We start from the raw sequence: 27,789 nt of genomic DNA, 5'->3' as shown, positions 1-27,789 counted from the left end.
TGAAATTCATACCTGTGACAGCAAATAAGAACCAAAATAGAGCTAGGGGGAAAGAGGGTAAGTTGGAGAAAAGATGAAAAGATTGTTCGAGAAGGACCAAAATCACCAGGAGATGGGCGTAGGAAGGTATGGATTCCACTGTTTGCCTGCTGTCATCGTGGGTGACACCTCAAAACCAGGCATAATCCTCTCAGTTACACACACACACACACACACACCCCGAAATTTTAGCAGCCTGTAATCATACCTCCCAACCCAAAGGAATTATCTGATGGTTGGAATCTGTACTCTCCTCTCCAGCAAAGTATCCCACAAAGTTCAAGGAGAATATTGTGTAAGATGATTTTATTTCACGGGGCAAAGTTGCTGTAATATCCAACTGGATCCCACCTGTAGCATTAGAAGCCACCTGTAGTAAACACATTTTATATATGTTCAGCGCTGCCACAATAGCTGTTCCTCTGCCTTTAGGAGTGCTGCTTGTTATTATAGCTCATGGTAATCAGGCAACATGCAAGAGCAGGTGATGCATGGAACGGGTTCCACATAGGGAAACATGTTTTTCCCAAACTATTCTCCAAACATATGTTATTTAGCCATTGAGGGCCATTTATTAAAAACTTTGTGGTTTTCATGAAGAAACTACTATGCATTATAGCTTTTGCCTCAAATCACCAGAAAACTTAAACTATTTTGGTTAAATATCCCTTTAAAAGCTGACAGAAGAAAAGAATATCTATTATAATGTGGAATCATCTAAATCCCCAGACTGTTATTCCCGCCCAGTTGGACATGGTGACCATGCACATTCTTCTGGGTTAATGCAAGCTTGGAAAGCCAGAAAAGCTGCATGGGCATGGGCTGGCTGGCTGGCTTTCCCCTCAGGAACCCTCAACATCATTTCCTTCTGCCTTTTCTGCTAGCGCTTGGCGGCTTTTCACACCTGGGAGAGCCTGATGTCATAGGTGACCATGTTGAAGTTGTCCCAGGCAAAGAGCTTCTTCTCCAGGGGGTTGTAGTCAATCATGCTGCTGTACTTGTAGCGGTTCTTGAACGGGACCATCAGGGCCTTGCTGCTACCAGTGCTGGTGTCGTATGCGAAGTTGACGGTAGCATCAGGCGATGAATAGCTGCTGATGGTATACAAGGTGCTGCAGATGATGAAGGCGTTGGCGACCGACTGCTTACGGATGTTAGTCTCCCAGGTTTGCTCCAGCTCCAGATTCTCTGGGTTCAGCTTGGAGAGGACAATGGCGCCTTTGGCCGCCTCAGTGCTGTAGATGACCCAGAGGCCTGTCTCATCTACTGCCAGGTCGATGTCTGTGTAGCCGCCCCAGGAATAGGGGAACTGCCCGTGGTAGCCGGCTCCAGGGATTTCCTTCTCAGCCTTCAGCGTCTCGGTGTGCAGCTCGTATCTGATCACCGTTCTGGACTCCGCCCCCTGGAAGTAGAGGCTGCCCTGGTACACCACGGCGCCTGTGCTTTCCAGCGGCCTGGGCAGCACGTGTACCTTGGAAGGGTAGCCCTGCAGGAATTGGCTGATGAGGTCATACTCAAAAACCTGGCGGATGTCTGTGCCCACTGTGTCGATTCTCCACGTGGTCTCCTGGGTATAGGGATAGGCGGCCTGGGGGTCTCTCATCCACACGCCGTACTTGCCCGTGAGTGTTTCAGCTGTTCTCAGAGTGACAGGTTCTCCTACCCAAATGAGTTCTCCACATCCTGGTGAATTAAAACAAATACCATGTAGCCACCATCTTTCCACAATGTGGAATCATGGCAGAGCCGGTAGAAGTGAGAACCACAGAGACAGACCGTCTGGGTTTAAACCGGGCTTTGCCACGCATCACCTTATTTTGTCACTTATTGTGACTTTCAGTAAGTTACTTTGCTCTCTAAGATTCAGTTTTGTGATTTATAAGGGGAGATAAGAGTAGTGTTTGGGGTAGTAGAGCTGTGGTAAGTTTTAAATGTAATTATACATGTTAAGTGCTCGGTATAGAGTAAATGCCCAGTAAATTTTCTGTGATCACTATGTGATATCAAAGTACAGTTGACCCTTGAACAACATGGGTTTGAACAGTATGGGTCCTCTTATACGTGGATTCTTTTCAATAAATACTTCTACTCAGTATTGGTTGTAAAGATGAAGGCTGCACAGAGGGCTTCACACTGTATTTGTAATATTTGACTTAAGCTGGGCAGCGTCTCATGATGTTCATTGCATTACTGTTTATGGCTTTCATGTCTGATTTATTTCATTATTATAAAAAATGAGACAATAATCAAGTCATTATAATAATCTCTATAAAACAAGTTTTTCAAGCCCTTCCCCAATAGACCACATACTTCAGCCATCATTTTACTATTTTTTTTTTTTGTGGTACGTGGGCCTCTCACTGTTGTGGCCTCTCCCGTTGCGGAGCACAGGCTCCGGACGCACAGGCTCAGCGGCTATGGCTCACGGGGCCAGCCGCTCCGTGGCATGTGGGATCTTCCCGGACTGGGGCACGAACCCGTGTCCCCTGCATCAGCAGGCGGACTCTCAACCACTGCGCCACCAGGGGAGCCCCAGCCATCATTTTAATATAATAAAATCTCAGTATGATTTTTTAAATGAAGAGTTGGTTGAAAAACTTAAATTTGATCGAATCACAATAAACCTCTGTATTTTAATGGGCATCTCAATTTCCTTACAGAAAGTGGAAACTCTTTGTTGCCCACATCTCAGAGAATCATATTCTGAATATCTCAAAACTCTCCATCCTCATGCATGCCCTCTGTACTAGTAATAACTGTCAACAACATGGATAGTCACTGTCTCTGAAAGACACAGCCCTTGTCTTAAAGTCAGGCTTTCAGGGAACACCTTTCAGAGGGTCAATTGTACTTTTCCTAAATACCCAAAGTTCAGAAAAGGTACCTTTAGTACCAGACACTATGCTGGGATGGTCCATGGTGTCTCTCTGTCCCCAAGATAAAGATATGAAGGATCTACTGAAAAATGTTGTTTTTCAGGTGCGATCAATTCTATATGACAACCAAGTGGGTGGAACAAACACATCTCTCATCTTCCCTCAGTGCAGCCCAGTCCCCATCCCAAGTGTAGGTGATAAGATACAGAGCTTTGCTAGGGAAAGGCCAACATCCTGCCAGTGTGCCCTGGAAAGGGAGCAGAAAGGGGCTTCTCTTCCTCTTCCCCTTTCCTGCCTCTGCTCCCAGGGAGGTTATTTGTCCACCCCACCCCCCATAGTGGGCTGAGCAACTCTGAATGCAGAGCTAGACACAGATAAAGACCACATTGGTACAGAAGAGGAGAAATTTAACTCCATACCAGTGCCTCCCTCTTCACTCCTGGGTTGACCAGATGGACTCTCCTTCAAGATTCGGGAAGCAGGAACCTCAGTTAACTCTGACTTCAATTCCTGAAAGTCCACGTTCTCCAAATTCCATTTAGAAACTATATTAAAAGAAAGAGGCAAAACTGTACTGTGAGGAAAAAGGCCTAAGGATAGACTATGTTGAGAATGGGATTTAAATAGGCTTCCAAGGACATAAGGATGTTTGAGATTTGTTTTAAGATAATAAATGGGGTTCAGGGAGGGGGAGGGACAATGAAACAAGATTGGGCTATGCTGACAACTGTTGGAGCTGGGTGATAGATATGTTAGGGTTTGTATTATTCTCTCTACTTTTGTGAATGTTTGAAAAATTCCATAATAAAAAGCTCACAAATAATAAATTGCATAGCAATGTGCCTAGCACAGAGTATTCAAAATAAAGTAAGCTTGTACAAAATTAAAATAATTCCCACTAGAAGGTCTGATTTATGAGTAGGTGAGGTGTGATGCAGGGATATTGAGAAAATCCTTAGCATTTTCTGGGAGGCCAGAAATTCAACAATTACCAATTCTCTGCCTGACTTAGGTGTTTTTTTCTCCTGTCATAATGCAAATGTTCCCGTAAGAAGTAACATATTAAGCTTTAACATGCTCGGCTGAAATATTCTGTCAGATCCCTTTCCAAGACCATTTTAGACAAGGAAGAGAGTGTGCAGGTTTCCTACAGGAATTTGGGAGACGGTTTGAGCCATGGAGAAGGGAAGGGGTGTGGATGACACTGGTTAGACGTTAAGTCATCACAGTGTATCACACATTGCTACTTTGACTTAGGATTATGGCATACAGCAGCCCTTGAATACAAGGAAAAAGCACAGCCACAGGAGCAGCTGTTTTAAAATGCAGGTTGGATTATGGTTCAGGTATGATGAGGCCAACAGATCAGGAGACAATTGCCATTAAAAAGATAGCTCGGGGGCTTTCCCTGGTGGCGCAGTGGTTGGGAGTCCGCCTGCCGATGCAGGGGACGTGGGTTCGTGCCCTGGTCCGGGAGGATCCCGCATGCCGCGGAGCGGCTGGGCCCGTGGGCCGTGGCCGCTGGGCCTGCGCGTCCGGAGCCTGTGCTCCGCGACGGGAGAGGTCACAGTAGTGAGGGGCCCACGTACCGCAAAAAAAAAAAAAAAAAAAAAAAAAAGATAGCTCCTTATACTCACTGATCCCTAGAGGAGGGGGGGCCCCACCCCATAGAGGGCCACACGGTGAAGCACCAGGGTTCATCAGGAGGGAGGGGGAACATGGGTGAGAGCTTTATTTTGATTTCCAGGGGAAGGAATGAGTGAGGCAGGGTAAGCAGGTTTAGGATTGGCTACTCTGAATAATTTCTGCAGGCTCTGAAGCGTAGGAGCTGTCCCCAGTTGTCTGGTACCTGGCCCGCATTGATCAGGGCCAGAGAATAGTTGCCCTGAGTGTGAGACCCGATGGAGGAGGGGTTGGGGGTGTAGGCTCCGAATTGGTTCATTTGCATATGAAAGGTGTGCTTACAGGTGAGTCATTGACTATCTTTAAGAATTGGCTAACCCTCTGAGGGGCAGTCCCTCCTGTTATCAGCAAGACCCAGATGTCAAAAGATATGCTTAAAACATCGGCCTTTTCTCTTGCTGAACGTCTCAGGCAGTCTGACCTGGCCCCCAGCCCAGCAGAATAGCAGGGAGGGCAGTCAGAGCAATGCCTGCGGCTGGGCTCCCACACAGCCCAGAAAGTCAGGAAGACATTCTCTGTCTTTCATCACTTGTTAGCTTAACTCTTCTAAATTTACCTCTCAGGCAATGGAACTCTTAACCCTCCTGGATGTGCCACATTTCATCAATCTTCAGCCGCACATTCTTTCACATTTTCACATGTCTGGAATCAAGGTACCCTCTTATAGTCGCTGGTATTCAGCTTAGGTGAACTACAGTACTAGAAAAGGCTCCTGTAAGGAGGTAGGGAAAGCACCCAGCTAAGAAGCGCTAAGGCTTGGGCTGGGCCAGGGCGCTGGGGCTGGCCTTCAGGTGTAGCCCCTCCACCTCCCCTCCCGACCCCACAGCAGTCTCCACCCCTGCCTTTCATGCAGGGGCCTGGCCTCCAGGGGAGTGTTCAGCTGGCCTCCAGGGGAGTGTGACTGCCCTGGAGGGGGTGCGTGCTCACACCCTGGGACGTTCCTCAGTCTAGACTGGGCTGGGTGACCGGTTATGAACTCTAAGCCAAAACGTGTCGCCAACTGAGGTCATCCTAGATATGCACTCCACACTCCAGGGGTAATTGGAAGTACCCCTAGGGATGTGGAAGGTCTTCGGTGTCCGCAGCCTTGGGAAGCTGTTTATCCATCCTGTCAGCAGCCCCTCTGGAGCACCTATTAACTGTTAAGACTAGATGTGGAGAAAACAGGTGAATAAGATACAGCTGGTCCATGGTTCCCTTTAGGAATGGATAATCTGCCAAAGTCCTCTTGGCCAGGAAGTAACATGGGTTCATTCCAGGCTACTTTGGGAACCAGGATCAGTTGGATCATCCAAACAGTTGCTGGAAAGTCCTGGGAAGTTAATTTGGTTCCTTGAATCTCCTTCTCCCTGTCTGAAGAGCTGTGGAGGTGAGGAAACTCCTCCGTTCTTCCCTCTAAAGATTGCCTTGACCCAGGAGGGTACCCAAGGCAGAGGCTGCTCTACTAGGTCAGATGTAGGTTCCCTAGACCAGACCAGTCCGGGACCTGCGTGGGCAGCATGCGAGAGGAACAGGGTGCCCAAGGCCCCCTGTTCTTCTGTGCTTCCAGGAATAGGTAAGTGTGAGGAAGCCCCTTCCTTTACGAGGGGCTGACAGAGCTGTCTTCAACTGTCCCAGCCTCCTGAAGCCCAGGCCTCTGCCCTCTGTCTGCCTCTCCCAACCACTTGACTTATCTCTTAGGCCTAAAACACAAGGAGAGAGCCCTGACTCCTGGCTGTCAGAAGCCACCACCCCCTGCCTCGCCTATGCAACCTCTGACACTGACCAGAAGCTCATACATTGTGGCCGTTTCTCAAAGTCATGTCACTGAGCGAGTTCCCTGAGATGAGCTGTTTTCCTTTCCTTTGTACCTTTCCTTAGACCACTGTTCCTCAGGATAATTCAAACTTTGTTTCCATTAATTCTCAGAACATAGGAGCTGGTGTCAAGTAACGTGAAGTGAGAGAGAAATACTGCAGTGACATCTGTACCAAGCTGGAGAGTTCCCTCACCCCACCCCAGCTCCCTGCCCTTCAGCTCCTTGACTCGCAGTTGCCATCCATCAAGGGCTACTGTGAGCCTGCCCTCCCCTGCACCTGCCTCCTTCCTCTGTGCATCTGATACAAATCATTTCACTCTGTGAGTGTAGCTAGGATGGTCATATAATTCAGTGAGAAATTTTACTGAAAAGAAGATGTATATTGAGAAAAATAGAGGCACACACCTGCAAGTCAGTGAGAAGAAAATTCAGAAAAATGGGGGACTTCCCTGGCGGTCCAGTGGTTAAGACGCCACGCTTCCAGAGCAGGGGGCTCGGGTTCAGTTCCTAGTCAGGGAACTAAGGTGCCACATGCTGGTGCGGAAATACCCTCTCGGGAATTCCCTGGTGGTCCAGTGGTTAAGACTCCGCACTTTCAATGCGGGGGGCGCAGGTTTGATCCCTGGTCGGGGAACTAAGAGCCCCACAAGCCACGTGGTGCAGCCAAAAGAAAAAAAAAAAAAGAAAGAAAGGAAAATGCCCTCTTTAGCCACAGGGAATAAAAAAAAGTGAGGGGGAAACAAACCCAAACAGGCATTTTCCCAGGTAACTTCATTGAAGACATTTAAAGTACTGGCACTGAAATACTGAAAAACAGCTTCTTTGTGAAAAGAGATGATTAACAGGTATTTATGGCTCTTTCTACATTTCAAAGCAGTTTTATATAAATTATTTATGTGATCTGGTGCCTTCAAAAGTTTTAGAGAAATAGAATAAGGCTTTAGAACTGCAATCTGCCCCTAATTTAACTATTGCCACCACTTACTAAGTGCCTCCTATGAGCCAGGTCCTGTGCTAGGCTTTTGCTATCATTACCCCTATTCCACATAACAGTCCTAAGAGGGAACGTTATGATCTTCGTTTTGCAGAAGAGGAAACTGAGGCTCAGAGAGGTTAAGTTACTTGCCCAAGGTCACACAGCTGGTAAGTGGTGGGACTAGCACCTGAACCCACGTGTGCCATCGTCATGGCAGTTGTGAACCTTTCCACCCTGTGGTGGGGATGTGGGTCAGTTATAAATGTACTGCCTGTCAGTGCTGAATGCACCCTTTCATGCTCTCTCAAAAAAAGAGACATTTCTCCTTTAAAGTGAGTATGATGTTAGACTTTCTCAGTAGAGGGCGCTAGAGGGACACAGTGGAGGGGGGCGCCCAGTCTCCTGCAGTGTCCCGCAGGGCCTGGGCGGGCAGCAGGAGTGTGAGGACATCTGGTGGAGCTCTGCCTCAGGCACTTGCCAAGGATGTGGTTCTTCTGTGACCTTGCAGCCTCAGCCTGGCCATAACGTTTCCACGACCCTCTCAACACCGCACCCAGAGTCCTTGCATGGGGACCCCCGTGCTCTGCAGACCTCTGCAAGCCCCTACGCTGGCTCTGCAGGGCTCCTGCAGCCTTTCCCAGACTCAGGAGATGTCCATTCCACCTCCAGCCTGGGCTAACCAGCCAGCGTCTCTGCTCTCTGATGGGCTCAACCCCACCTTCCTCAGTGATGTCGGAACCCATTCCAAGTTTGTCCTTCCTCTGTACCCTCCCTCAGCCCTAGGGTGCCATATGGGGTTTATTTTATCTCATAGTTGTTCTTTCATCAGTTAATTCTTTATATTGAACATCCCTGACTTAACCTGCTATGTGGTATATGCCTCCTGCTTGAACTGAGACTGCTTCCAGCGGCTCTACACTGCTCAGCACTGCAGGGGGTGACCCACTCCTGGAGCTGACTCAGATTCCAGTGGGTGGCTCATTCACACACAGCTCCCAGGCGATTTTCCCAGAGAGACGTCTTCCCGTCAGCTCTTCCTCCCCTACACGTGCCTGGCTGGTGCCCAGTTCCTTTCCTGGTCCCACCAAGGTCCTCAGGGCTCTAACCAGGGGGTCTTTCTCCCTGGCCCCCTAACCCCCAAACCCTTTGCAAGAACCACACCTCATGTGCTTTCTTTGGAGTAAACAAGAATCACAATAAAACATAAGGTCGTGCTTCCCTGGTGGCGCAGTGGTTGAGAGTCCGCCTGCTGATGCAGGGAACATGGGTTCGTGCCCCGGTCCGGGAAGGTCCCGCATGCCGTGGAGCGGCTGGGCCCGTGAGCCATGGCCGCTGAACCTGCGCGTCCGGAGCCTGTGCTCCGCAACGGGAGAGGCCACAACAGTGAGAGGCCCGTGTACCGCAAAAAACAAACAAACAAACAAACATAGGGTCAGGGAATGGCTTCCAGAATGACTGTAAGGCCAGTTCTCAGTTGGCAGGTGGGATGGTTGGATTGCAAATCTGCTGGGTGCTGCCTGGCTGTGTCAGCCAGGAACACCTGGCAACGGTCAGATTCCCAGAGTAGAGTCGCCTGGCGTAAGAAGCAAAGCCTGTGGGAGAGGATGCAGAGCCCAAAGGAAGGGAAGCCGTTGCGTGAAGGGGCCTGGCTGAGCCAGAAGTCATAGTTTCCTAATTCAGTCCTGCCACGTACCAGCTGTGTGACTTTGGGCAATTACTCAATTTCTCTGAGCCTCAGAATTCTTAGCTCAAACTATAAATGAAATGATCCTCAGTAAAAATGTAACAAAACTAAAATTTCTCTGGAATGTTCCAAAATCACTCAAATTTCATTCTGAATGTGGGAGAAAAACAAAAAGAGGTTATGAAAAGATTAAGGACTGTATTGTATCAGACAGCTAAAAATTTTTAGGGCTTTTGTTTGTTTCTATGAAAATTCAGTCCTTCTGCGGTTGAGAAGTTCATGTCTATTATAAAATTTTGGAAATATTTTCTTCATGCTCTGTCCTATTTATATACTTATATGTAGATATATAAGCAAATGACGTTGTAATGATTTTTGTAGTTATTTTCTATCACTGCCTGAAAAGTTAGGTCAGTATTATATACATGAAGAGGATGAAGAAAAAGAAGGGTGCCAACATAATCACAGGTTGTCGTGAATACTCTAGAAGGTGAATATTAGCTAGCAAACTACTGTCCTGGGTGCTGCTCCAACATATACTGTCTCTGGAATCAATGCGTGTTACAGAAATGATATGTACACGTCGACATTTTGATCTATAAATGACATTCTTTTTCTTTGGCCGCACTGGGTCTTCGTTGCTGTGTGCAGGCTTTCTCTAGTTGTGGTGAGCGGGGGCTACTCTTCATTGCTGTGCGCAGGCTTCTCATTGCGGTGGCTTCTCTTGTTGCAGAGCACACGGGCTCTAGGCACGCAGGCTTCAGTAGTTGCAGCATGTGGGCTCAGTAGTGGCGGCACGTGGGCCCCAGAGTGCACGGGCTTCAGTAGTTGCAGCGCATGGGCCCAGTAGTTGTGGCGTACAGCCTCTAGAGTGCGCGGGCTTCAGTAGTTGTGGAGCACGGGCTTAGCTGCTCTACGGCATGTGGGATCTTCCCAGACCAGGGATCGAACCCCTGTCTCCTGCATTGGCAGATGGATTCTTAACCACTGCGCCACCAGGGAAGTCCCTATAAATGACATTTTTAAACAGTAGTGGAGTTCAAGCAAAAGAAGCCCTTCGTAGCTATAATCCATTTACTGGGTGGTCACTCAGTGCCAGGCACTGTGCTGGATGCTTTCCTGCATTATTTCTAATTGGGGGGATTATTCTCCCCATCCTGTAAGTGAGGAAGTGAATCTGCAGCACTTGTGTTGAGCAACTCTGGTGCCCCTCCCTGCATATCTTGCCCACCTTTTTCTAGCCATTGCTGTGTCAACCTCTGCAGGAACAAGCCTGGTGCTCACATCTGTGGATCAGGGAAGTGCAATATACCCCATGGGATGATTCTTGGCCAACAGAGTATCGAATCTGGGAAGGAATGCTCCCTTTCTCTATTGCATTCTACACAGATTCTCAGAAGTCTTGATGGGGTACAGCCTTTGCTGCCCACCATGGGGACCAGTTGAAGAAGGGCCCTCCCCCACTGCCCCGTGCTGGTTCTCTTTCCTTCCCTGTCACACTCTCCCCTGTCCCCGATTCTCCTCCCTGGGATCGTGGCCCATACAAACACTGCACACAAGCCCTCATCCCAGGTTCTGTTCTCTGAGAGCCCAAAGCAGACGAGAAATAAAGGGGAAGGTGGGATTTCTCTTGTGACGCTATAAGCAACTCTAGTTTCTCTTTTGGTAATCTGTATTTCCTATTTATTTAAAAGATTTAAAGATTTCTAGACATTTCACTACAGAATTATTACTACAACATCTTATATGCATATATTATTTCAACTCACACACACACACACATGTATAAACAAGTGACTTCCATGATTCTAAGGACTTTTTTTTTTGCGGTACGCGGGCCTGTCACTGTTGTGGCCTGTCCCGTTGCAGAGCACAGGCTCCGGACGCGCAGGCTCAGCGGCCATGGCTCACGGACCCAGCCGCTCCGCGGCATGTGGGATCTTCCCGGACCGGGGCGCGAACCCATGTCCCCTGCATCGGCAGGCGGACTCTCAACCACTGCGCCACCAGGGAAGCCCCCTAAGGACATTTTTTTTTCTATGTAATAACTACACAATAAAGAAGATGGTGGTGACAGTTCGAATTACAGGTGGAGTCAGGAAAAGTCCACCTCCTCAGGCCTTTCCTCTGCCCACTCGGCCTCACTAAGCCCTCAGTCCCACACCCTCCATCCCTCAGTTATTGCCTCTCCTGCCTAAAGCACACCTACACCTGAATCCCAGCCGCACCAAACACCCCTTTACTCTCAAATCTAGGACCTTGAAGCACATCTTTTGTTCCAAGCACTCTTTCCCTGATGTTTAAATGTAGCTTTTCTGTCATTCATCTTTAGGTTCTATAAACTAGAGGTCACGTCAGGGTCCTGAAGAGCCACTGAACATCGGGGGAGGGGCTTGAATTCTAGTCCTGACTCTGCCACTAGAGGGCTGGTGACCAGGAACCTCTGAGCAGCCTCTCTGGGCCTAAGTTCCACATCTGCACAAATGAGCCAGAGGCATCAGATGCTCTCGAGGCCCCCTTTCCAGCTATACATTCTTGTACTAATGTAATTTCCTGCTCACGAAAAACCCACTGCTAGAAAAGAGCTTCCAAGTCTGTAGTTCACTATAATGGGCTGTTGTCTTTATTTCAAAAGTAGAGCAGCTGGAAAGGACAAAAAGAAATATAAAATCAGGGCTTCCCTGGTGGTGCAGTGGTTAAGAGTCCGCCTGTCAATGCAGGGAACACGGGTTCGAGCCCTGATCTGGGAAAATCCCACGTGCCATGGAGCAACTAAGCCCGTGCGCCACAACTACTGAGCCTGTGCTCTAGAGCCCACGAGCCACAACTACTGATCCCACGTGCCACAGCTACTGAAGTCCGTGTGCCTAGAGCCTGTGCTCTGCAACGAGAAGCCACCGCAATGAGAAGCCCGCACACTGCAATGAAGATACAATGCAGCCAAAAATAAATAAAACAAATAAATTTTAAAATATATGTACATAAAATCAGAGAACACATTGAATAAATTCCCAAAAACTTGTTAAATGACCACAAGACAATAAAAAAAATGTTTCCTCTATTTTCTCTCTCTCTCACACACACACACACACACACTCTCTCTCTCTCTCTCTCTCTCTCTCTCTCTCTGTCTCTCTCTCTGTCTCTCTCTCATGGGTTCTGTTCATTCAGTTAACAGTCTGAAATACGTAATGCCTCATAACACTTCTATTAATAATGATTCTTTCATTTGTGCTCAAAGACTCAAGTTCAGCAAGTCTCAGCACCATCACTGCTCAGCTGTTCAACCTGGGATCCCTTGGCATCTTGTGACCTTACTTCCCTTCATTGTAAAATTTAGAATTGGATCTCTTCCAACTCTATCAATACAGGATTTAAAAAAATCCTTTATACCTTAGAGTCATTTCATTTGAACCCTACAAAAATCATTATTCACAACAGGAATTTTCATTGCCACGTTATGGGTGAGAAACCAAGGTGCAGAGACTAAATGACATGCCCGAGGTCACACCCAGGCACGGACCCTTGGGTTTTCTGGTGTCACATCTGTGCAGATTTTGCCTTTCATGCAGAGCCTCTTTAGAAGATAATTTCCCTTCATTTTATTTTGAAGATTTTTCAAAGCTTTTGAAAAGTTAACAGACAGTACAATAAATCCCCCATGTGTCGTTCACTTAGATTCGTCAACTGCTAATATTTTGTCACATTTGTATCATTTTTCTTTCTCTCTTTATATATTTACAGTCTTTGCAAACCATTTGAAAGTAAACTGTAGACATTCTGATGCCTCATCCCTAAGTGCTTGAGTATGTATCTCCTTAGAACACGGATATTCTTCATAACCACAATACCATACCTCACCCAAGAAACTGAACACTAATCCAATAACACAACCTGGTAAGCAGTCTATATTCAAATGTCCTCAAGGATCCCAAACCTGTCCCTTGTAGCTTTGTCCCCCTGGATGCAGGGGCCACTCCAGCATCATGTACTGCCTTTGGTTACTACATCTCTACAGTCTCCTTTAATCGAAAACAAGGCCCCCACCCCCAGCTCCCTTATTTTTCCTTTCTTGATGTTGACATCTTTGAAGAGCCCAGACTAATAGTCCCCTAACTGGATTTGCTTGCTTGTTCCCTCATGATTGGAAAACTTATTAAACAGTGAATATTTGGGAGCAGAGTTTCACAAAAAGTGACACAAATACTTTCTTCCCAACTACTGGGAAGAGTGTCCCTCCTCCCTCAGTGTACACTCATGGACTCACCTGGCAGGGACCAGGATGAACAGAATGACATCTCAGGTAGCAAAAGCCACTTCAAAGTGACTTAAAAGCAGAGGTTCTCAGATTGGACCAAGAGCAGGAAAATTTCCAAAACAACATATTGAGGGAACCCACACTGGGTTGCTGCCTCTTTATTTTGCCCAGGAAGGACACTTAAAAAAAAACCCTACCACCTATCATCATTTCATAAATCTATTGTCTTTTCATAGACAGAGGTCATTTTAACAACAAAAGGTAAGCGTCAACAATCTCTGAACAAAGATTCACAAAAGGACAGTTTTCTAAAAAGGATAGTTGGCAACTTTCTACGGATCCTATATATTTGCATCTCACCTGGTCTTTATATTTCTCATTTTGCTATGGATTGTGAAAACTGTCATGGGTAGGCACAAGAACTCAGAACCGGGGCTTCCCTGGTGGCGCAGTGGTTAAGAATCCGCCTGCCAATGCAGGGGACACGGGTTCGAGCCCTGGTCTGGGAAGATCCCACATGCTGTGGAGCAACACAACTACTGAGCCTGCATTCTAGAGCCCGTGTGCCACAACTACTGAAGCCTGCGCGCCTAGAGCCCATGCTCCGCAACAAGAGAAGCCACCGCAATGAGAAGCCTGCGCACCGCAACAAAGAGTAGCCCCCACTCGCCGCAACCAGAGAAAAACCCTCACGCAGCAATGAAAACCCAACGCAGCCAAAAAATAAATTTAAAAAAAAATAATAAAAAAGAACTCAGAACCACGAACCTCAACAGAACTCTTGGGAGCTGACTCACTAGCAACATGTGAAAGTGATTGCTTTGCCCTCCCTAATTTGTCTGACTCACGCTAGATGCGTGGTCTCCAGGAGAAAGGAGAGGGCAGGAAGGACAGGCCTGGCCACCTGTAACAGGTTTCCGTGAACCGTGCCACCTTCACCCCATGGTGTTACCTTCCTTGGAGCCTGGTGGCACGTCCTCAGAGGTGCTGCGGGCCTGGGGACACAGGCCCCTCCTCAGGCTCGCTACCTCCTCGCTACTGCTTTCCAACCTCCTGGCCAGATCCCCGTTCTCTGCCTCCAGTCGTCTCTTCTCCTCCTCCAGAGCTGACTTGTCACGGACGAGGTTGCTGTAGGCTAACTCCAGCTCCTTCTGCAGCCCCTCCTGGGTGTCCCAGGGCGTGGCAGCCTGGCCCAAGGTCAGGCGGTGGAGGAGGGCCTCCAGGTAGCTGAGCCGGGCTTTGGTGGACTCCAGGGCCGCACGCTGTTCGCTGCTGTCTCTCTGCAGGTCCTGGATGGCCAACATGGCCTGGCCCTGCTCGAGGCAGCTGGACTCATTGGGGCTGGCCACACTGAAGGTGTACTGGCATCGGCCGCTGCGGTCGTTGGCCTTCCGGAACTGTGCTGTCCTGGCACCCACACCCCATACCAGACAGGCCAGCAGCAGCAGCAGCTGGACAGCTGGCATCTCGGGCCTGCAGTGGCAGCAACGTGCACAGAAGCCCTCAGAGCAGCCGCTGGATGAGGCTCCCTCTGGAACTCTCCCCTGCGCCGCGAGGTGTCTGGCTGGGTGGCCCGGCTGATTCCTGCCCTGGCTGCACAGAGGTTTATATATACTGGGGGAGGCAGCCCTGCGTGGGGGGAGGATGATGCGGTCACGTGAGGCTGGGTGAGGCCGTGCACAAGGGGGGGCGCTGTTTTCACACTGCCAGCAAGAGTCTTAGAAAATGACCTTCCAGAAGTCTGTTTTGAATTTCTTTTAGAAAAGAATGTCCCACTTTATGCACCCCACATCCCCATAGCAGGCCTTATATCCCCACCCTGTTTTCCCACATACACTCACACATACCCACCTCATTGAGCATGACTACTTGTGTGTCCGTTTCAACAAGGATTTATTTCTAGTTCCTATTTCCATTACTCTGCAAACTTTATTGAGAACCTGCTCTGTGTCAGGCACTGTTCTAGAAAACGGGGATACAGCCATACTTAAGACACAGTCCCTTTGTCCCTGTAGCAGTGAGGGAGATGAATAACAGCCAGGCAGGATACAAAGGCAGCATGCCGCCAGGCTTAAGGGAGCAGCAATGCTTTAAAAGCAGTTAGAAGCAGAATTCTTCCCCCGCCCCTCCCTTTAAAACAAATGTGGCTGTATCTTTGGGAGGACGTTCCGATTCTAGTCTTGCTTCTCAGGTGCCAAGGTCAGTGCTAGCCTCTAGACTAGTTCTCACCACATGTGTACGTGTGCATGCAAATGCCATTGATCTCACTGATGATATCTGTGGAAGCCTCCTCAGGAAGATTTTTCTTTTTTTTATTTTTGCGGTACGCGTGCCTCTCACTGTTGTGGCCTCTCCCGTTGCGGAGCACAGGCTCCGGACGCGCAGGCTCAGCGGCCATGGCTCACGGACCCAGCCGCTCCGCGGCACATGGGATCTTTCCGGACCGGGGCACGAACCCGTGTCCCCTGCATCGGCAGGCGGACTCTCAACCACTGAGCCACCAGGGAAGCCCAGGAAGATGTTTTTAAATGTATGAAATATATAGGATTGCATAGGAAACATATATTGAAATACTACTATCAAAATTTTTTTTAATTGAAATATACATGTCCTTTTTATTAACGTCTTAAAAACAAGGTCAAGCAGGGGGGTATCTAATTTCAAAGTAGTTTTGCACGTAAATACTATTGCATGCTAACTGCAACAACTGTAATGAAATGTAAAATGTCTGTGATCTCTATTGGTGACAAAGTCGCAGGTACTGCTAACACAACTTTGGATTTATGGCTAGATCCATATGGAAGGAAATGTTAAACCCAAATTTTACTTCAAAAGTGGTAAAAATAAAGATGTAGTTTTTTTCCATCCAAATTCATGAGCTTTCTGGACCCTAGGTTAATAATCCCTGCTTTATATTAATAAATCTAAAGAGAAACAAAAACCCCACCAAATATGCCAAGAAGAGGTCAACGCAAATCAGAACGTGTGCAGCAGCCTCATAGGTAACTTTTTAAATAACATTTGCATTTAAGCAATTGATGTTGTCTGATACCAATAACATCTTAAGTATTTTTTTTTTTTTTTTGCGGTACGCGGGCCTGTCACTGCTGTGGCCTCTCCCGTTGTGGAGCACAGGCTCCAGACGCGCAGGCTCAGTGGCCATGGCTCACGGGGCCAGCCGCTCCGCGGCATGTGGGATCCTCCCGGACCAGTGCACGGACCCGCGTCCCCTGCATCGGCAGGCGGACTCTCAACCACTGCGCCACCAGGGAAGCCCATCTTCAGTATTTTTGAAGTAAATATAATATTTCAGATGTGCCCTGGCAGTCTCTGCTCGAGATTGAGAAAATACATTTTGCTCTAAAGATTCTATTCTTATTTGATTGGTTCTAAAGTTAGACTTGAACTTGAGACACTTGCAAGTGGGTGTCTGTTTACTGCTGACTAAAGGGTACTATTCTCAGTTCCTGAATCAGGTAATAAACATTACCAAAATGATTTTTTTTTAATATCTTATAGTCAGCAAGAACCGATGCAAATCTGTTTGGCTTTACTCTTAGGAATGTTCTCTTTCTGTTAAAAGGACTAAGATCGTTCCTGGGCTGCTGACTCCATGGAGGAAAAGAGTTCTGGATAAAGAGAAACGTAAGTAATTTTGCCGCATTCGGTTTGCTCAGGATAACTCTGCTTGTAAAGGAAGAACATAGGACTAGAAATCAGGTTTTCTGACTTCCCTTGAATTGATTTCCTTTTTGTGATACAGCACTGCCTCGGATAATCCAGGAGCACACAATCTGTATTTCCCGGGGCTTTTCCAGTCAGTTCCCAATGCCCTTTAGTGAATTTTTGTCTTTTTCACCCACACTTTAGCCCTCTCTTTTGCTTTATCTCCCCTAAGCTGCAGGCCAGTCACTGTTGAGCTGTGTAGGTGCCAGTCAGGGGTGAAGAGTTTAACAATCCCTGGCATTTTTGCTTGGACCAACCCAGTTTTTGACTGTCAGGCAAAAGCAATCATTCTCAACATTCTGCATGGTTCCTGGCAAATGCCACTGTGCTTAGGGAAAGCAATGTGGCTGCTGGGTTCATTGACCTTTTCTCTATCACTGTGGTTCACTGTCCCGTCTTCCCCCTGGAGCCAGATATGATAAGGACTGACCAGGCCCTCACATTCTGCCTTCCTCCCCTGACCCGTCATCACGACCCCTATTTACACCTCACTGCCAGAGCTCTGTCTGCTGCCCGCTCTTAGCATCTCCCTCTCAAAGCCCTCATGGAACACTCGAGCCACCAGGGCACTTACTGATGAGAAAGGACAGGGACTTGCCAAGGTCACACAGCCAATGAGTGGCAGAACCAGAAAGAAAACCGAGGTCTCCAGATTCCAAGGTTTTCCATCTTCTCGCCTAAGCCTAGTCTACCCAAGGGCCCACTAATTGCCCAGAATACGTGAAAGACTCCAGTCACTTCTTCAAGGAATCACTGCTCTAGGAAATGAGCTAGCTTCCTATATTCCCATTAAATAAAGGCCTTCAGTGAAGCAAACCCATGCATACCCTTGAGTTTTCACAGCTGATTTTACAAAACTGCATCCTTTCATGAAATAGAGTTATTTTCCTAAAAGCAGAGAAAAGGTTCACTAGAAGACACAGGAAACTTTCTAGCCCCGTGAACAGCAATAAACATGTGGTCGGCTTCCTCCTGCCCTTTTCACCCTTCTGCCTTTCACCACCCTCCCCGCGCCAGCGCCCGACTCCCCGCGCCAGTCTCCACCTCCTGGAACCCTGCACATGGAGACCCCTTTCCCTCTGACGAAACCCCGTCCACTCCAGATTCGCCGTTAGACTGTGTGTTCCAGTTGCATTTCCTTTCCGGAGTGTGGAGCCAGGGAGTCTCCGGCTCAGATGCTCCCGGCAGCCGGAAAGGCGTGCGTCCGGCCACCCACAGAGCTAGGTTTGTGGCCGGAGCAGTCACGGAAGGCGCTGGCCTGGGGCCTCCGTGCAAGATGGGGGCAGCAGGGGGCACGAGGGAGCGGCATGCTTAAGGAATATCCGTTACATAATTCGTTTCGAAGTTGTGTTTATTTCCGTTCTTTTAGCCTGGGGTTTAAGCTGGTTGGCTACTGGTTTTCTTCTGCATTTCTTCCACGAGAAACTGGAACCTTCATGAGGGTAGAGCTGGGGACCGCTTGGCTCACCATCTTGTCCCCAGGGTCGGGCAGATATAAGCGCTCAATACATTTTCAATGGATTCGTGGATGGGTACGTACTTCAAGCGGAAATAGAACACAAAAGAGCCCTCAGGCATGAGAGTAAAGCCATGGATGGTGCCATCTTCTGGGCTGCTCAGGACCCTCTGGGCGCCGCCCTGGGGTCTGCCAGCAGGGCTCTCCCAGCTGGAGAGGAAGGCTTTGCTGGGGACACACTCCTCTCCCCCAAATGCACACACATAGCCTCAACTGGAATTATTTTATGTATGCCTTTATTTCACTACGGATAAGGAGGCTTACTACAAAACACTGGTGAATTAAAATGGTAACTTACTACCATGAAAATGAGGACCAGGGAAGGGACTGATGAGACGCAGTCTTAACCCGGGAGCTCAAGGCACCATTCTCCACCCCGCAGCTTTCCTCTGTTTCCCGGATGGTTCATCATTGAAGTGATTCATTATTAAGCACCTACTGTGTGCTAAGGGCTGTGGCACACACAGGAATATGTAGGAGGTGGACCCCATCCTCAAGGATCTCTCAGGCTGTAACGCTGGGTGGGGCTGGTGGAGCAACCTAAGTGCTGGAGAAGCCCAGGGGAGGTGGGTGTCCCTCGTGAACGGGGGGGCTTCACAGGGGAGATGCATCTGTAAAGAGACCTAAAGAGATGACATGTTAACAGTTGCTCAGGTCCTCGGGTTGCGACTGGTTATAGGTCTGCCTTGGGTTCTTTCAGTGTACCTTGTGTCTAATGACAAGGCATGCGGAATCACTTTCACATTAAACATGTCTATTTCCTCTGTGGCTGCCTCCCACCACCCTTTTACCCAAAGCAGGAAGCTGGGAGGGGGGCGTGGATCTTAAGCCATTGACCCCTGCACATTCTCTTCCATCCAGTGCTTGTCTGGTGCTGTCCAATGGGAGCTGGCCCTGGGCACTGGGGCATCCTCTCCCTAGTGGGAGAGAGAGAGACTTACAAGGGTAGGACCCAGCAGCTGCAGCTACAAAGTATAGCCCAGGAGCTTGTCCCTGCCTGGAGAGGAAGGCTTTTATGAGACGTGAATGTGTATAGGGACAGCCCTCGTGGCAGTTCTGAGAGCTCCAAATGTCATGCTATCATCTAGATAGTGTCAAACCACACTTATCACAATAACATTGTTGGCAATTTTCATCCTACAGATTCTACCACTAGTGCCATGAACATCCCATGAATCCTTATTATATGGCATGTTAAGCTGGTTTTCTTCCAGCTATTAATCGGTAGGATTTCTATAGGGGATTAGGGGGTGGGATATGGAGATATGAAAGGAAGGACGGAAAGAAAAAGTGAGACACTTTCGAAAGACCAAACAATAGCCCAGTTTGAAAAAGAGCATCGGGCCTGTGTTACAAGGGCTGTGATAGATCAGGGTAGAAGAACTAGGCTTGGTCGGACAGTGATTTCTAATGATTTCTAACCAATCAGAAGTTGGATACAGTATTCTTGTATGCCTGACTTTACAAAATTGTTAGCCTTGTCTAAATTAATTATATGCCACATATTTATATCTATTTTTAATTTAGAATAATTAAAATTAGTTCTCTTTTGAGAGTTTCTTGAGATTTCCTAAGAAAACTGGACTTTTAAAAAAGATTTAGGGTCCCTGCCATCAGACCTTGCTGGTTTGAATACACTCAATGTTCTAGGTGTCTATAAACAGTCTTTTGTTTTACTCTCTGCTCTTTTATCTTTCCCTTAAAAGCCTGACTTAACCCAGTCAATTGTTTGTGTCTCCTGATACAGGGAGATGTTATGAACATGTTTAACTACCTCATCACCTTCTGTTATAAAAGCCTGCCCGGTCCCCATTTGCTTCCTGCATTTGGAGAATTTTGTTGTCCTTTTCTTGCCCTACATTCCTGAGCTCGCCTCTGCACAGTGATACTGTCTGCTTTTGTTTTGTTTTATTTTTTAAATAAGGATCCACTTTGGGATCTGATCAGATCATGCTTTTTATGTTTTTTCCATTTTTCCTTCAAGTTTCCATGGAAGTTCCTTCCTAAGGAACAGGTACTTAATTATCAATTTAGAAATGTCTTTTTCTGTGCTGTTTTCCTTACTCATTGACTATTGATTCTCATCTTTTTTTTTTTTTTTTTTTGCGGTACGCGGGCCTCTCACTGTTGTGGCCTCTCCTGTTGCGGAGCACAGGCTCCGGACGCACAGGCTCAGCGGCCATGGCTCACGGGCCCAGCCACTCCGTGGCATGTGGGATCTTCCCGGACCGGGGCACAAACCTGTGTCCCCTGCATCGGCAGGCAGACTCTCAACCACTGTGCCACCAGGGAAGCCCCTCTCATCATTTTTTTCTTCCTGAAGTTAAAAGCAAGGGAAAACTTCATTTTCCATTATTATTTGCTCTCCTGGGATTTTCACATGGACAAGTCTCATAATTGGTCGTGTTTGGTTTCTTAGCTCCGCCTTAATGGACTTACCTTATGGAATCTTATTCTTCCTGAAGGTCAGCTTCTGTCAGGAGGAGCATCAGACACTAAAAACAAGAGCAGATATAGCCTGAGCACTTCCCTGGAGCTGACACTCCTTATTCAATTCTTTATCACGCAACCAAAGACATATACCTGAATAAGGGCTGAAAAGTTTACAGGACACTTTCACATACCTCGTTTTATTTAACCTCTCGCAAGAAACATGAGCAGCTGCTCTGTGGCCTGCGATGTTACCCGGGAGTCCCGGACTAACCCTGAGGGCAATCCAAGACTCCTCCAGAGGCTGTGTGAGGGCTGAGGGTATAACTCTTCCTTAGGTTGAGCACAGAAATTCTCCTGTTTTAGTTTCAAGGTACAGATTTCCATTCAAGTCTCCTCAAGGAGAAAAGAAAAAAGAAAAGTGTGTGTGTGAGGGGAGTGGTGGGTAGGGAAGCAGGATATGAGAAGTGTTCTCCTAAATTGAAACTGAAACTGACCTTTTGAAAAATGAACTATTTTCCCTGCTTCTCAAGAGCTGCGAAATCTTACTCATGGTGGCTCTGCTTCTCAGCATGTCAGCTCTGTTCTCTACTTTACCAGTATCTTCCTGCTGACTTCAGCTTTCATCTGGTCCCCCATGGTCAGCCCAGGCCTGAGCCTACCTCCTAGCACAGGGCCTTTCAGCTCTGCTTACTGACTCAGTGTCTGTCTCCCAGGCCACGTTATTTTATTTTAATTAATTTATTTATTTCTGGCTGCATTGGGTCTTCGTTGCTGTGCACGGGCTTTCTCTAGTTGCGGTGAGCAGGGACTACTCTTCATTGCAGTGTGCGAGCTTCTCACTGCAGTAGCTTCTCATTGTGGAGCACAGGCTCTAGGTGCCTGGGCTTCAGTAGTTGTGGCATGCAGGCTCAGTAGTTGTGGTGCTTGGGCTCTAGAGCACAGGCTAGTAGTTGTGGCACACGGGCTTAGTTGCTCCGCAGCATGTGGGATCTTCCCGGACCAGGACTCGAACCCATGTCCCCTGCATTGGCGGGTGGATTCTTATCCACTGTGCCACCAGGGAAGTGCCCCAGACTATGTTCTTGAGAGATTTGATTGGCTGAGCTCATTCATTCAAGCCGACCACACCAGTTGGACGTTGTCCAGTGGCCCACCGAAGTTCTGCCCTTGGGACAGAAATTCAACTTCAATCCGTTTAATTATGTGGTTTTTTGTTTTGTTTTGTTTTTGCGTGGGGGTGGGGATGAGGGGACTATTTAGAATAGAAAAGCCAGGGAGGGGGAAGGGTAAGATGGAACGAAGTGAGAGAGTGGCATGGATTTACATATACTACCAAATGTAACATAGATAGCTAGTGGGAAGCAGCCCATAGCACAGGGCGATCAGCTCGGGGCTTTGTGACCACCTAGAGGGGTGGGATAGGGAGGGTGGGAGGGAGACGCAAGAGGGAGGAGATATGGGAATATATGTATATGTGTAGCTGATTCACTTTGTTATAAAGCAGAAACTAACACACCGTTGTAATGCAATTATACTCCAATAAGATGTTAAAAAGAAAAAAAAGAAAAGAAAAGCCTACTGGCAAAAAAGATTCCCTTAGAAGGAGATGTGAGTTGGTGAGAGATAGCTAGCAACTCTAGTTCAGTGCCCCCAAAGTAATATCTTCCTCACCGTGTTTAGGCAATATTTATTACCATGGAAGGAAACATGGTGGGACATTCATCTAATAAATATTCTAGGGACTTCTGTGTGCGCAGGACTGTGCTAGGCATGGGACAGATATTTCAAAGTTAGGGGTTAAGGGGAAGACAGAGACAACTTCCTGATGACTTAGACTTCCCTTCTCACCCACATAGAGGGAAAAAAAACTGGGTACACAATAGCCAATAGTAAGAACATCGGTAACATAAACTTTTATGGGTTTTGGGGGCCTCTACTTATCATTTACATTTTTCTGTAGGAAAATGCTGAGTTCTCATGGCTTGCATCAAAGAAGAAAAACATGCTTCTTTTTTATTTTATTTTTAATTTATATTTTATTGAAGTATAGTCCATTTATAATGTTGTATTAGTTTCAGGTGCACAGCACAGTGATTCAGTTTATATATATATATATAAAGCCATGTATATATGGCTTCTCATACACTAAAAGTTTATCAATTATTGATGGAGCACAATCCACTTGTGATCTTTGGGGTGGAGTCAAGGTGGTTCTTGATCTACTGTTAATTAAATAAATGGTCAGTGCTCAGTGGAGGGGTGATGAGAGTCTCAGAGAGCCCCGTGCCACAAGAGCAACACGATGGACTGAGCTTGGTGTGTAAAAACACATGAGCAAAAACTGTGGGCTTTTGAGAACATTTATAAATAGATAAAATATTGCCTTATTTCTCTGAATAGTACCTCTGTATGTAAACATATTTTTACGTTTACCAACTCATGTTTGTTTTGAACCTTATGACCATCCTGAGAGATAAGTGCCATTAACCCCATCTTACAAAGGAGGAAACTGTGGAAATTGACTTGTCAATCCATGAATGGGTTACAGAGTCTAGCACCGCCCTCCCCCTGGCACCACGGCATCTCCCATATTCTCCCATGCCTCTACTCACCCGCTGTTCCACCTCATGGAAATCATATAAAAGTTAAGCAATTTTAGCCCTGATCTATATTAAATTTATACTGATTTTTTCCTGGCAGGTAATTAGTATAAACTTTACTTTCACAGAAAAGCAGAATGTTTTCAATAGACAGTGATAAAAAGTTATTGAAATATTCCCATTGTATTGCTTTTAGTCTAATAGTGGAAGATTAATAATCAACCTGAACTTATTTTAAGTGATTATTAAATAACTTACCTTAAATTTTTTTTAAGCTTCTTCCAATCTCTTTATTTATTCCTTATATTTCTGCTCTTTAGGAGTCAGTATATTACAGCAAAAAGAAAATGGGACCTAGATATCTCCACCTGGTCTGTTCACTCCTTGTGTCCCTGGGGCACTGGTCAAATGGTCATACCTCAGTTTCTCTGGACTTAAAATGCTTCAGAAAAAGCTCTTGTCAAGATCAGATGCCAAATTAGACCGAGAACCTTGAGAGCATAGCATCAGGATTTTTAATGCTCGTTATCACTCATCTGTACCTCTAGTGGAGCAAAGGGGCTCCATAAGGACGAAAGTTTCTCCTGAATTCTTGTTATGAGACTGGATGATACAAGAGTTAAGAATCATTTCCTGATAAAATGGCCCGGATCACACACTAGGTGCAATCATCCTTTCAACCACCCTATTAGATGCTTAGTAATTTCCCCACATGACTTTTGAATAAATTCAGTTTCTGAGTCTCAAAGAAAAAACGCATTGGTAAGAATGGGAGCTGGGATGTGCACCCAGCTCTTCCCCAGGGCCTGGGCTCCCTGAGTGACCAGTTTGTTCTTTCTTACTTGAGTGAAGTTAAGTAAACTTTCCAATCGATAATTTCTCAGTGTGACATGTGTTAAAGAGAGGGATTTCATTGCGGGAACACTTTCAACCATTCATTTCCTTTCTGAATTCTTTTCTTCCACTGGGAACAGAAAATCTCTTCCCTGCCGATTAGTTAAATCCATGTAATAGATTTCAGTAAGCATGATTCAAAGGGTTTTTAATTAAGAAACTATTGCAATGTATTTTATTTTTAAAGATGGAACTGTGATCTGCCACCAGCAAAACTGAATGATGAAAGAATGCCACGGAGGCAGACACACACATTCATTTAAAGTTGGCAGTTTGGGTTTAAGGGAGAACAGTTTGTCCTTTAAAAACCCAGTGCTGCTAGGTTATAGCCAATGTTCTGGGGAGGGAGGAGGGGGACGCAAAAGTAAGAGCTATCTTCCTGTGGCTTTTTGCCCCATGTAAAAGTGAAAAAATATCGAATGCGGCAAATCAGGAAAGGACCTTATGTCAAAGACCCCTGAGCATCCTGCTGGGAATTATGTGTCTTGCAGGTTTTCTGTAGCTGTATTTCAGGTCCAGTGAGCTTCCTAAACAAGCTCCCAATCTCTCAGGCAACTTTTCCACAAAATCTAGCTAGCCTGTGGTCAGGGAAGTCAGAATGATTTTACTATTAGCACCAGGAAGACTGAATAAAAAGGTAAATCTGCTAAAAACAAAAACAAAGAAAAAATAAAACTAAGAACATAGCACAGCCAAGTTAAATATAACTTTGCTTTTCTTCCTTTTTTAAACATTTTACATTCTTTTCTATCATTACAGCATTTAATATTGATTCTGCACTCCTTCTGGAATATTGCTTCACTCTTGTAGCAACACTGATCTTCCCTGCGTCTCCTGTGCCCCTCTGATTGCTTCTCCTCTGTCTTAGCTGGGTTCTTTCCTTCCTTCTGCTCTATATCTATGGATATAGATTGCAAGTTATAATGCGCTTTATATTTTAGGTAATAATTATATCTAACCACTCATTGAGTGCCTGCTATGTTCCAGACATTGTGCTGTGTACTTTACGTGCATTATCTGTTTTTGTTTTTTTGTTTTTGTTTTGTTTTATGGGCCATGCTGTGCAGCATGTGGGATCTTAGTTCCCTGACCGGGGATCGAACCCACACCTCTCATATTGGAAGCACGGAGTCTTAACCACTAGACCTCTGGGAAGTCCCTTTTTTCTTTTGTTTTGTTTTGCATTATCTGTTTTAACCTCACTGCATGCAGTCCTGCAAGGCAGATGTTCACATCCCCAACTTATTGGCGAGGCAGCTGACATTCAGAGATGACAAGAAATTTGCCCAAGGTAAACACACCTAGAAAGTTGTGGAGCTTCAGAGCGATGACCCTCTGGCTGTTAACCTCCTGTCCTTCCCCTGTGCCGTGCTTGCCCTGGCCGTGGGCCGTGGTCAGGTAGGCGGGACTGACTCTGCCTTCACCTAGGCTCTGTGCATGTGGCTAGGGGCAAGGTGGGGGATATGAACAGAGAAGAAATAACTGGACAGGCGAAAAAAAATAAGAGGTAATATCTAAGGTCTATTACTTTAGTTTAAGATGGAAGAAAACTTGATGTGTTTATACACTAAAGCGAAAGCACCAACAGAGCAGAAGGGTAAGTACTGATGATAATAACAGCTGACACTTATTAAACATAGCCGTGTGCCAGGGACCATGCTAAGCACTTTAGCAGGATTACGTCACTAATCTTTCACAACACGCTTATAAAGTAGGTACTATTATTATTGTATTTTACAGATGAGAAATGTGAGGCTTTGTCCAAGATCACCCAATGAGGGTGATTTAAATAAAGGGGATCTGAGCTGCGATGTTCAGGAATGCAGAGGTAGCTGCCTTTCCTGGTATGCAAGCCAAGCTTCTGTTTAAGGAGCACCCGGTAAGTACCAAGACTTTATTTACATTACTGTGACACTTAATGATATCCCTCAGGGTAGGTAGATAAATACCTCAGACCGCAATCCCATATTAAAGGGAGAAAGCTGAGCCTCTGTGGCTACAGACTTGTTCAAAGTCTTCATCTTTTCTCTTTAAACACCCTGTAAAGAATGATGATAAATGTGGAGCTCTACATCCTCAAATCGTAATCAGCGTTTGTTTCCAACACTTCTCATCTAAGGAAGTGGAATGAGAATTCCTAGCTCAGGGAATGATGTTCTCGGAGCAATAGTTTAGGACTGTTTGGCGGCACCACCCTCCTAAAGAGGTTTGACTCAACTGGTGGGATTGAGATGATGCTGGCAATCGGGATCTTTGCCTTTGACAGTGGAATTCTTTTCTTTTTTTAATTTATTGTAGTGAGGTATGGTTGATCTACACTGTTGTGTTCATTTCTACTGTACAGCAAAGTGATTCAGCTTTATATATATACATTCTTTTTCATCTTCTTTTCCATTATGGTTTATCACAGGACATTGAATATAGGTCCCTGTGCTATACAGTAGGACCTTGTTGTTTATCCATCCTATATATACTAGTTTGCATCTGCTAATCCCAAACTCCCCGTCCTTTCTTCCCCCAACCGCCTCTCCCTTGGCAACCACAAGTCTGTTCTCTATGTCTGTGAGCCTGTTTCTGTTTTGTAGATAGGTTCACTTGTGTCATATTTTAGATTCCACATACAAGTGATATCATATGGTATTTGTCTTTCTCTGACTGACTTCACTTAGTTTGATAATCTCCAGGTCCATCCACATTGCTGCAAATGGTGTTATTTCACTCTTTTTTATGGCTGAGTAGTATTCCATTGTATATATGTACCACATCTTTTTTATCCATTCATCTGACAATGGAATTCATAATCTTACTTTTAATGATATAGGTATGGTACTGTTTGGTACAACACTCATTTCACTGAATAAGGCAACTAATTTTATTTCTTTTCCAAAAATTGCAATGCACAGTATACTTTGGTTTAATCATAAAAAGTTTCTGAAAATAATCAATCAGTAGTAAATAATTGAAAAAAAGGTTGAAAGAGTATAAGAAATGTAATATAAACTTTTGATGAATGAGAGGCTTAGAGAGAGAAAAAAGATCCCAAATAAAGACAGTCTGTATGCTATTAATTCTATATTTAATTGACCAGCAACTAGTATCTGAAATGTTTATGTTGGTTCCCATTTTCCAAAGCGCAATCCCATACACACCTCATTTGTCCTTCACAACGATATATGTCAGTTAGAATCCTTTTATCTACATGTAACAGGAAACTTGGCCTAAATAGATGGAGGTTGTTTTTCTCATTTAACGAGAGGCTGGGACGTGGCATTCTGAAACTGGTGTGGGGCCCAACAGTGTCATCAA

The 27,789-nt window shown here is 46.2% G+C and overlaps 1 protein-coding gene across 2 annotated transcripts; it reads right to left on the bottom strand.

The window, feature by feature from the left end:
* Window positions 1–328: 328 nt before the first annotated feature.
* On the bottom strand, window positions 329–14,892 carry MYOC (myocilin). 2 transcript variants are annotated; one of them, XM_060142190.1, is made up of 3 exons: window positions 14,267–14,892; window positions 3,335–3,460; window positions 329–1,722 (listed from the first exon to the last, which is right to left on the bottom strand). In XM_060142190.1, the coding sequence occupies exons 1-3, from the start codon at window positions 14,778–14,780 to the stop codon at window positions 938–940; spliced, it is 1,425 nt and encodes a 474-aa protein (XP_059998173.1). In that variant the 5' UTR covers window positions 14,781–14,892; the 3' UTR covers window positions 329–937. The 2 variants fall into 2 exon arrangements, with proteins under 2 accessions (XP_059998173.1, XP_059998174.1); XM_060142191.1 differs by lacking the exon at window positions 3,335–3,460.
* Between the last annotated feature and the right edge of the window lie 12,897 nt (window positions 14,893–27,789).

This window comes from Lagenorhynchus albirostris, chromosome 2, assembly GCF_949774975.1.
Source record: "Lagenorhynchus albirostris chromosome 2, mLagAlb1.1, whole genome shotgun sequence".
NCBI classification, from domain to species: domain Eukaryota; kingdom Metazoa; phylum Chordata; class Mammalia; order Artiodactyla; family Delphinidae; genus Lagenorhynchus; species Lagenorhynchus albirostris.
This window is presented reverse-complemented; position numbering and strand designations above follow the sequence as displayed.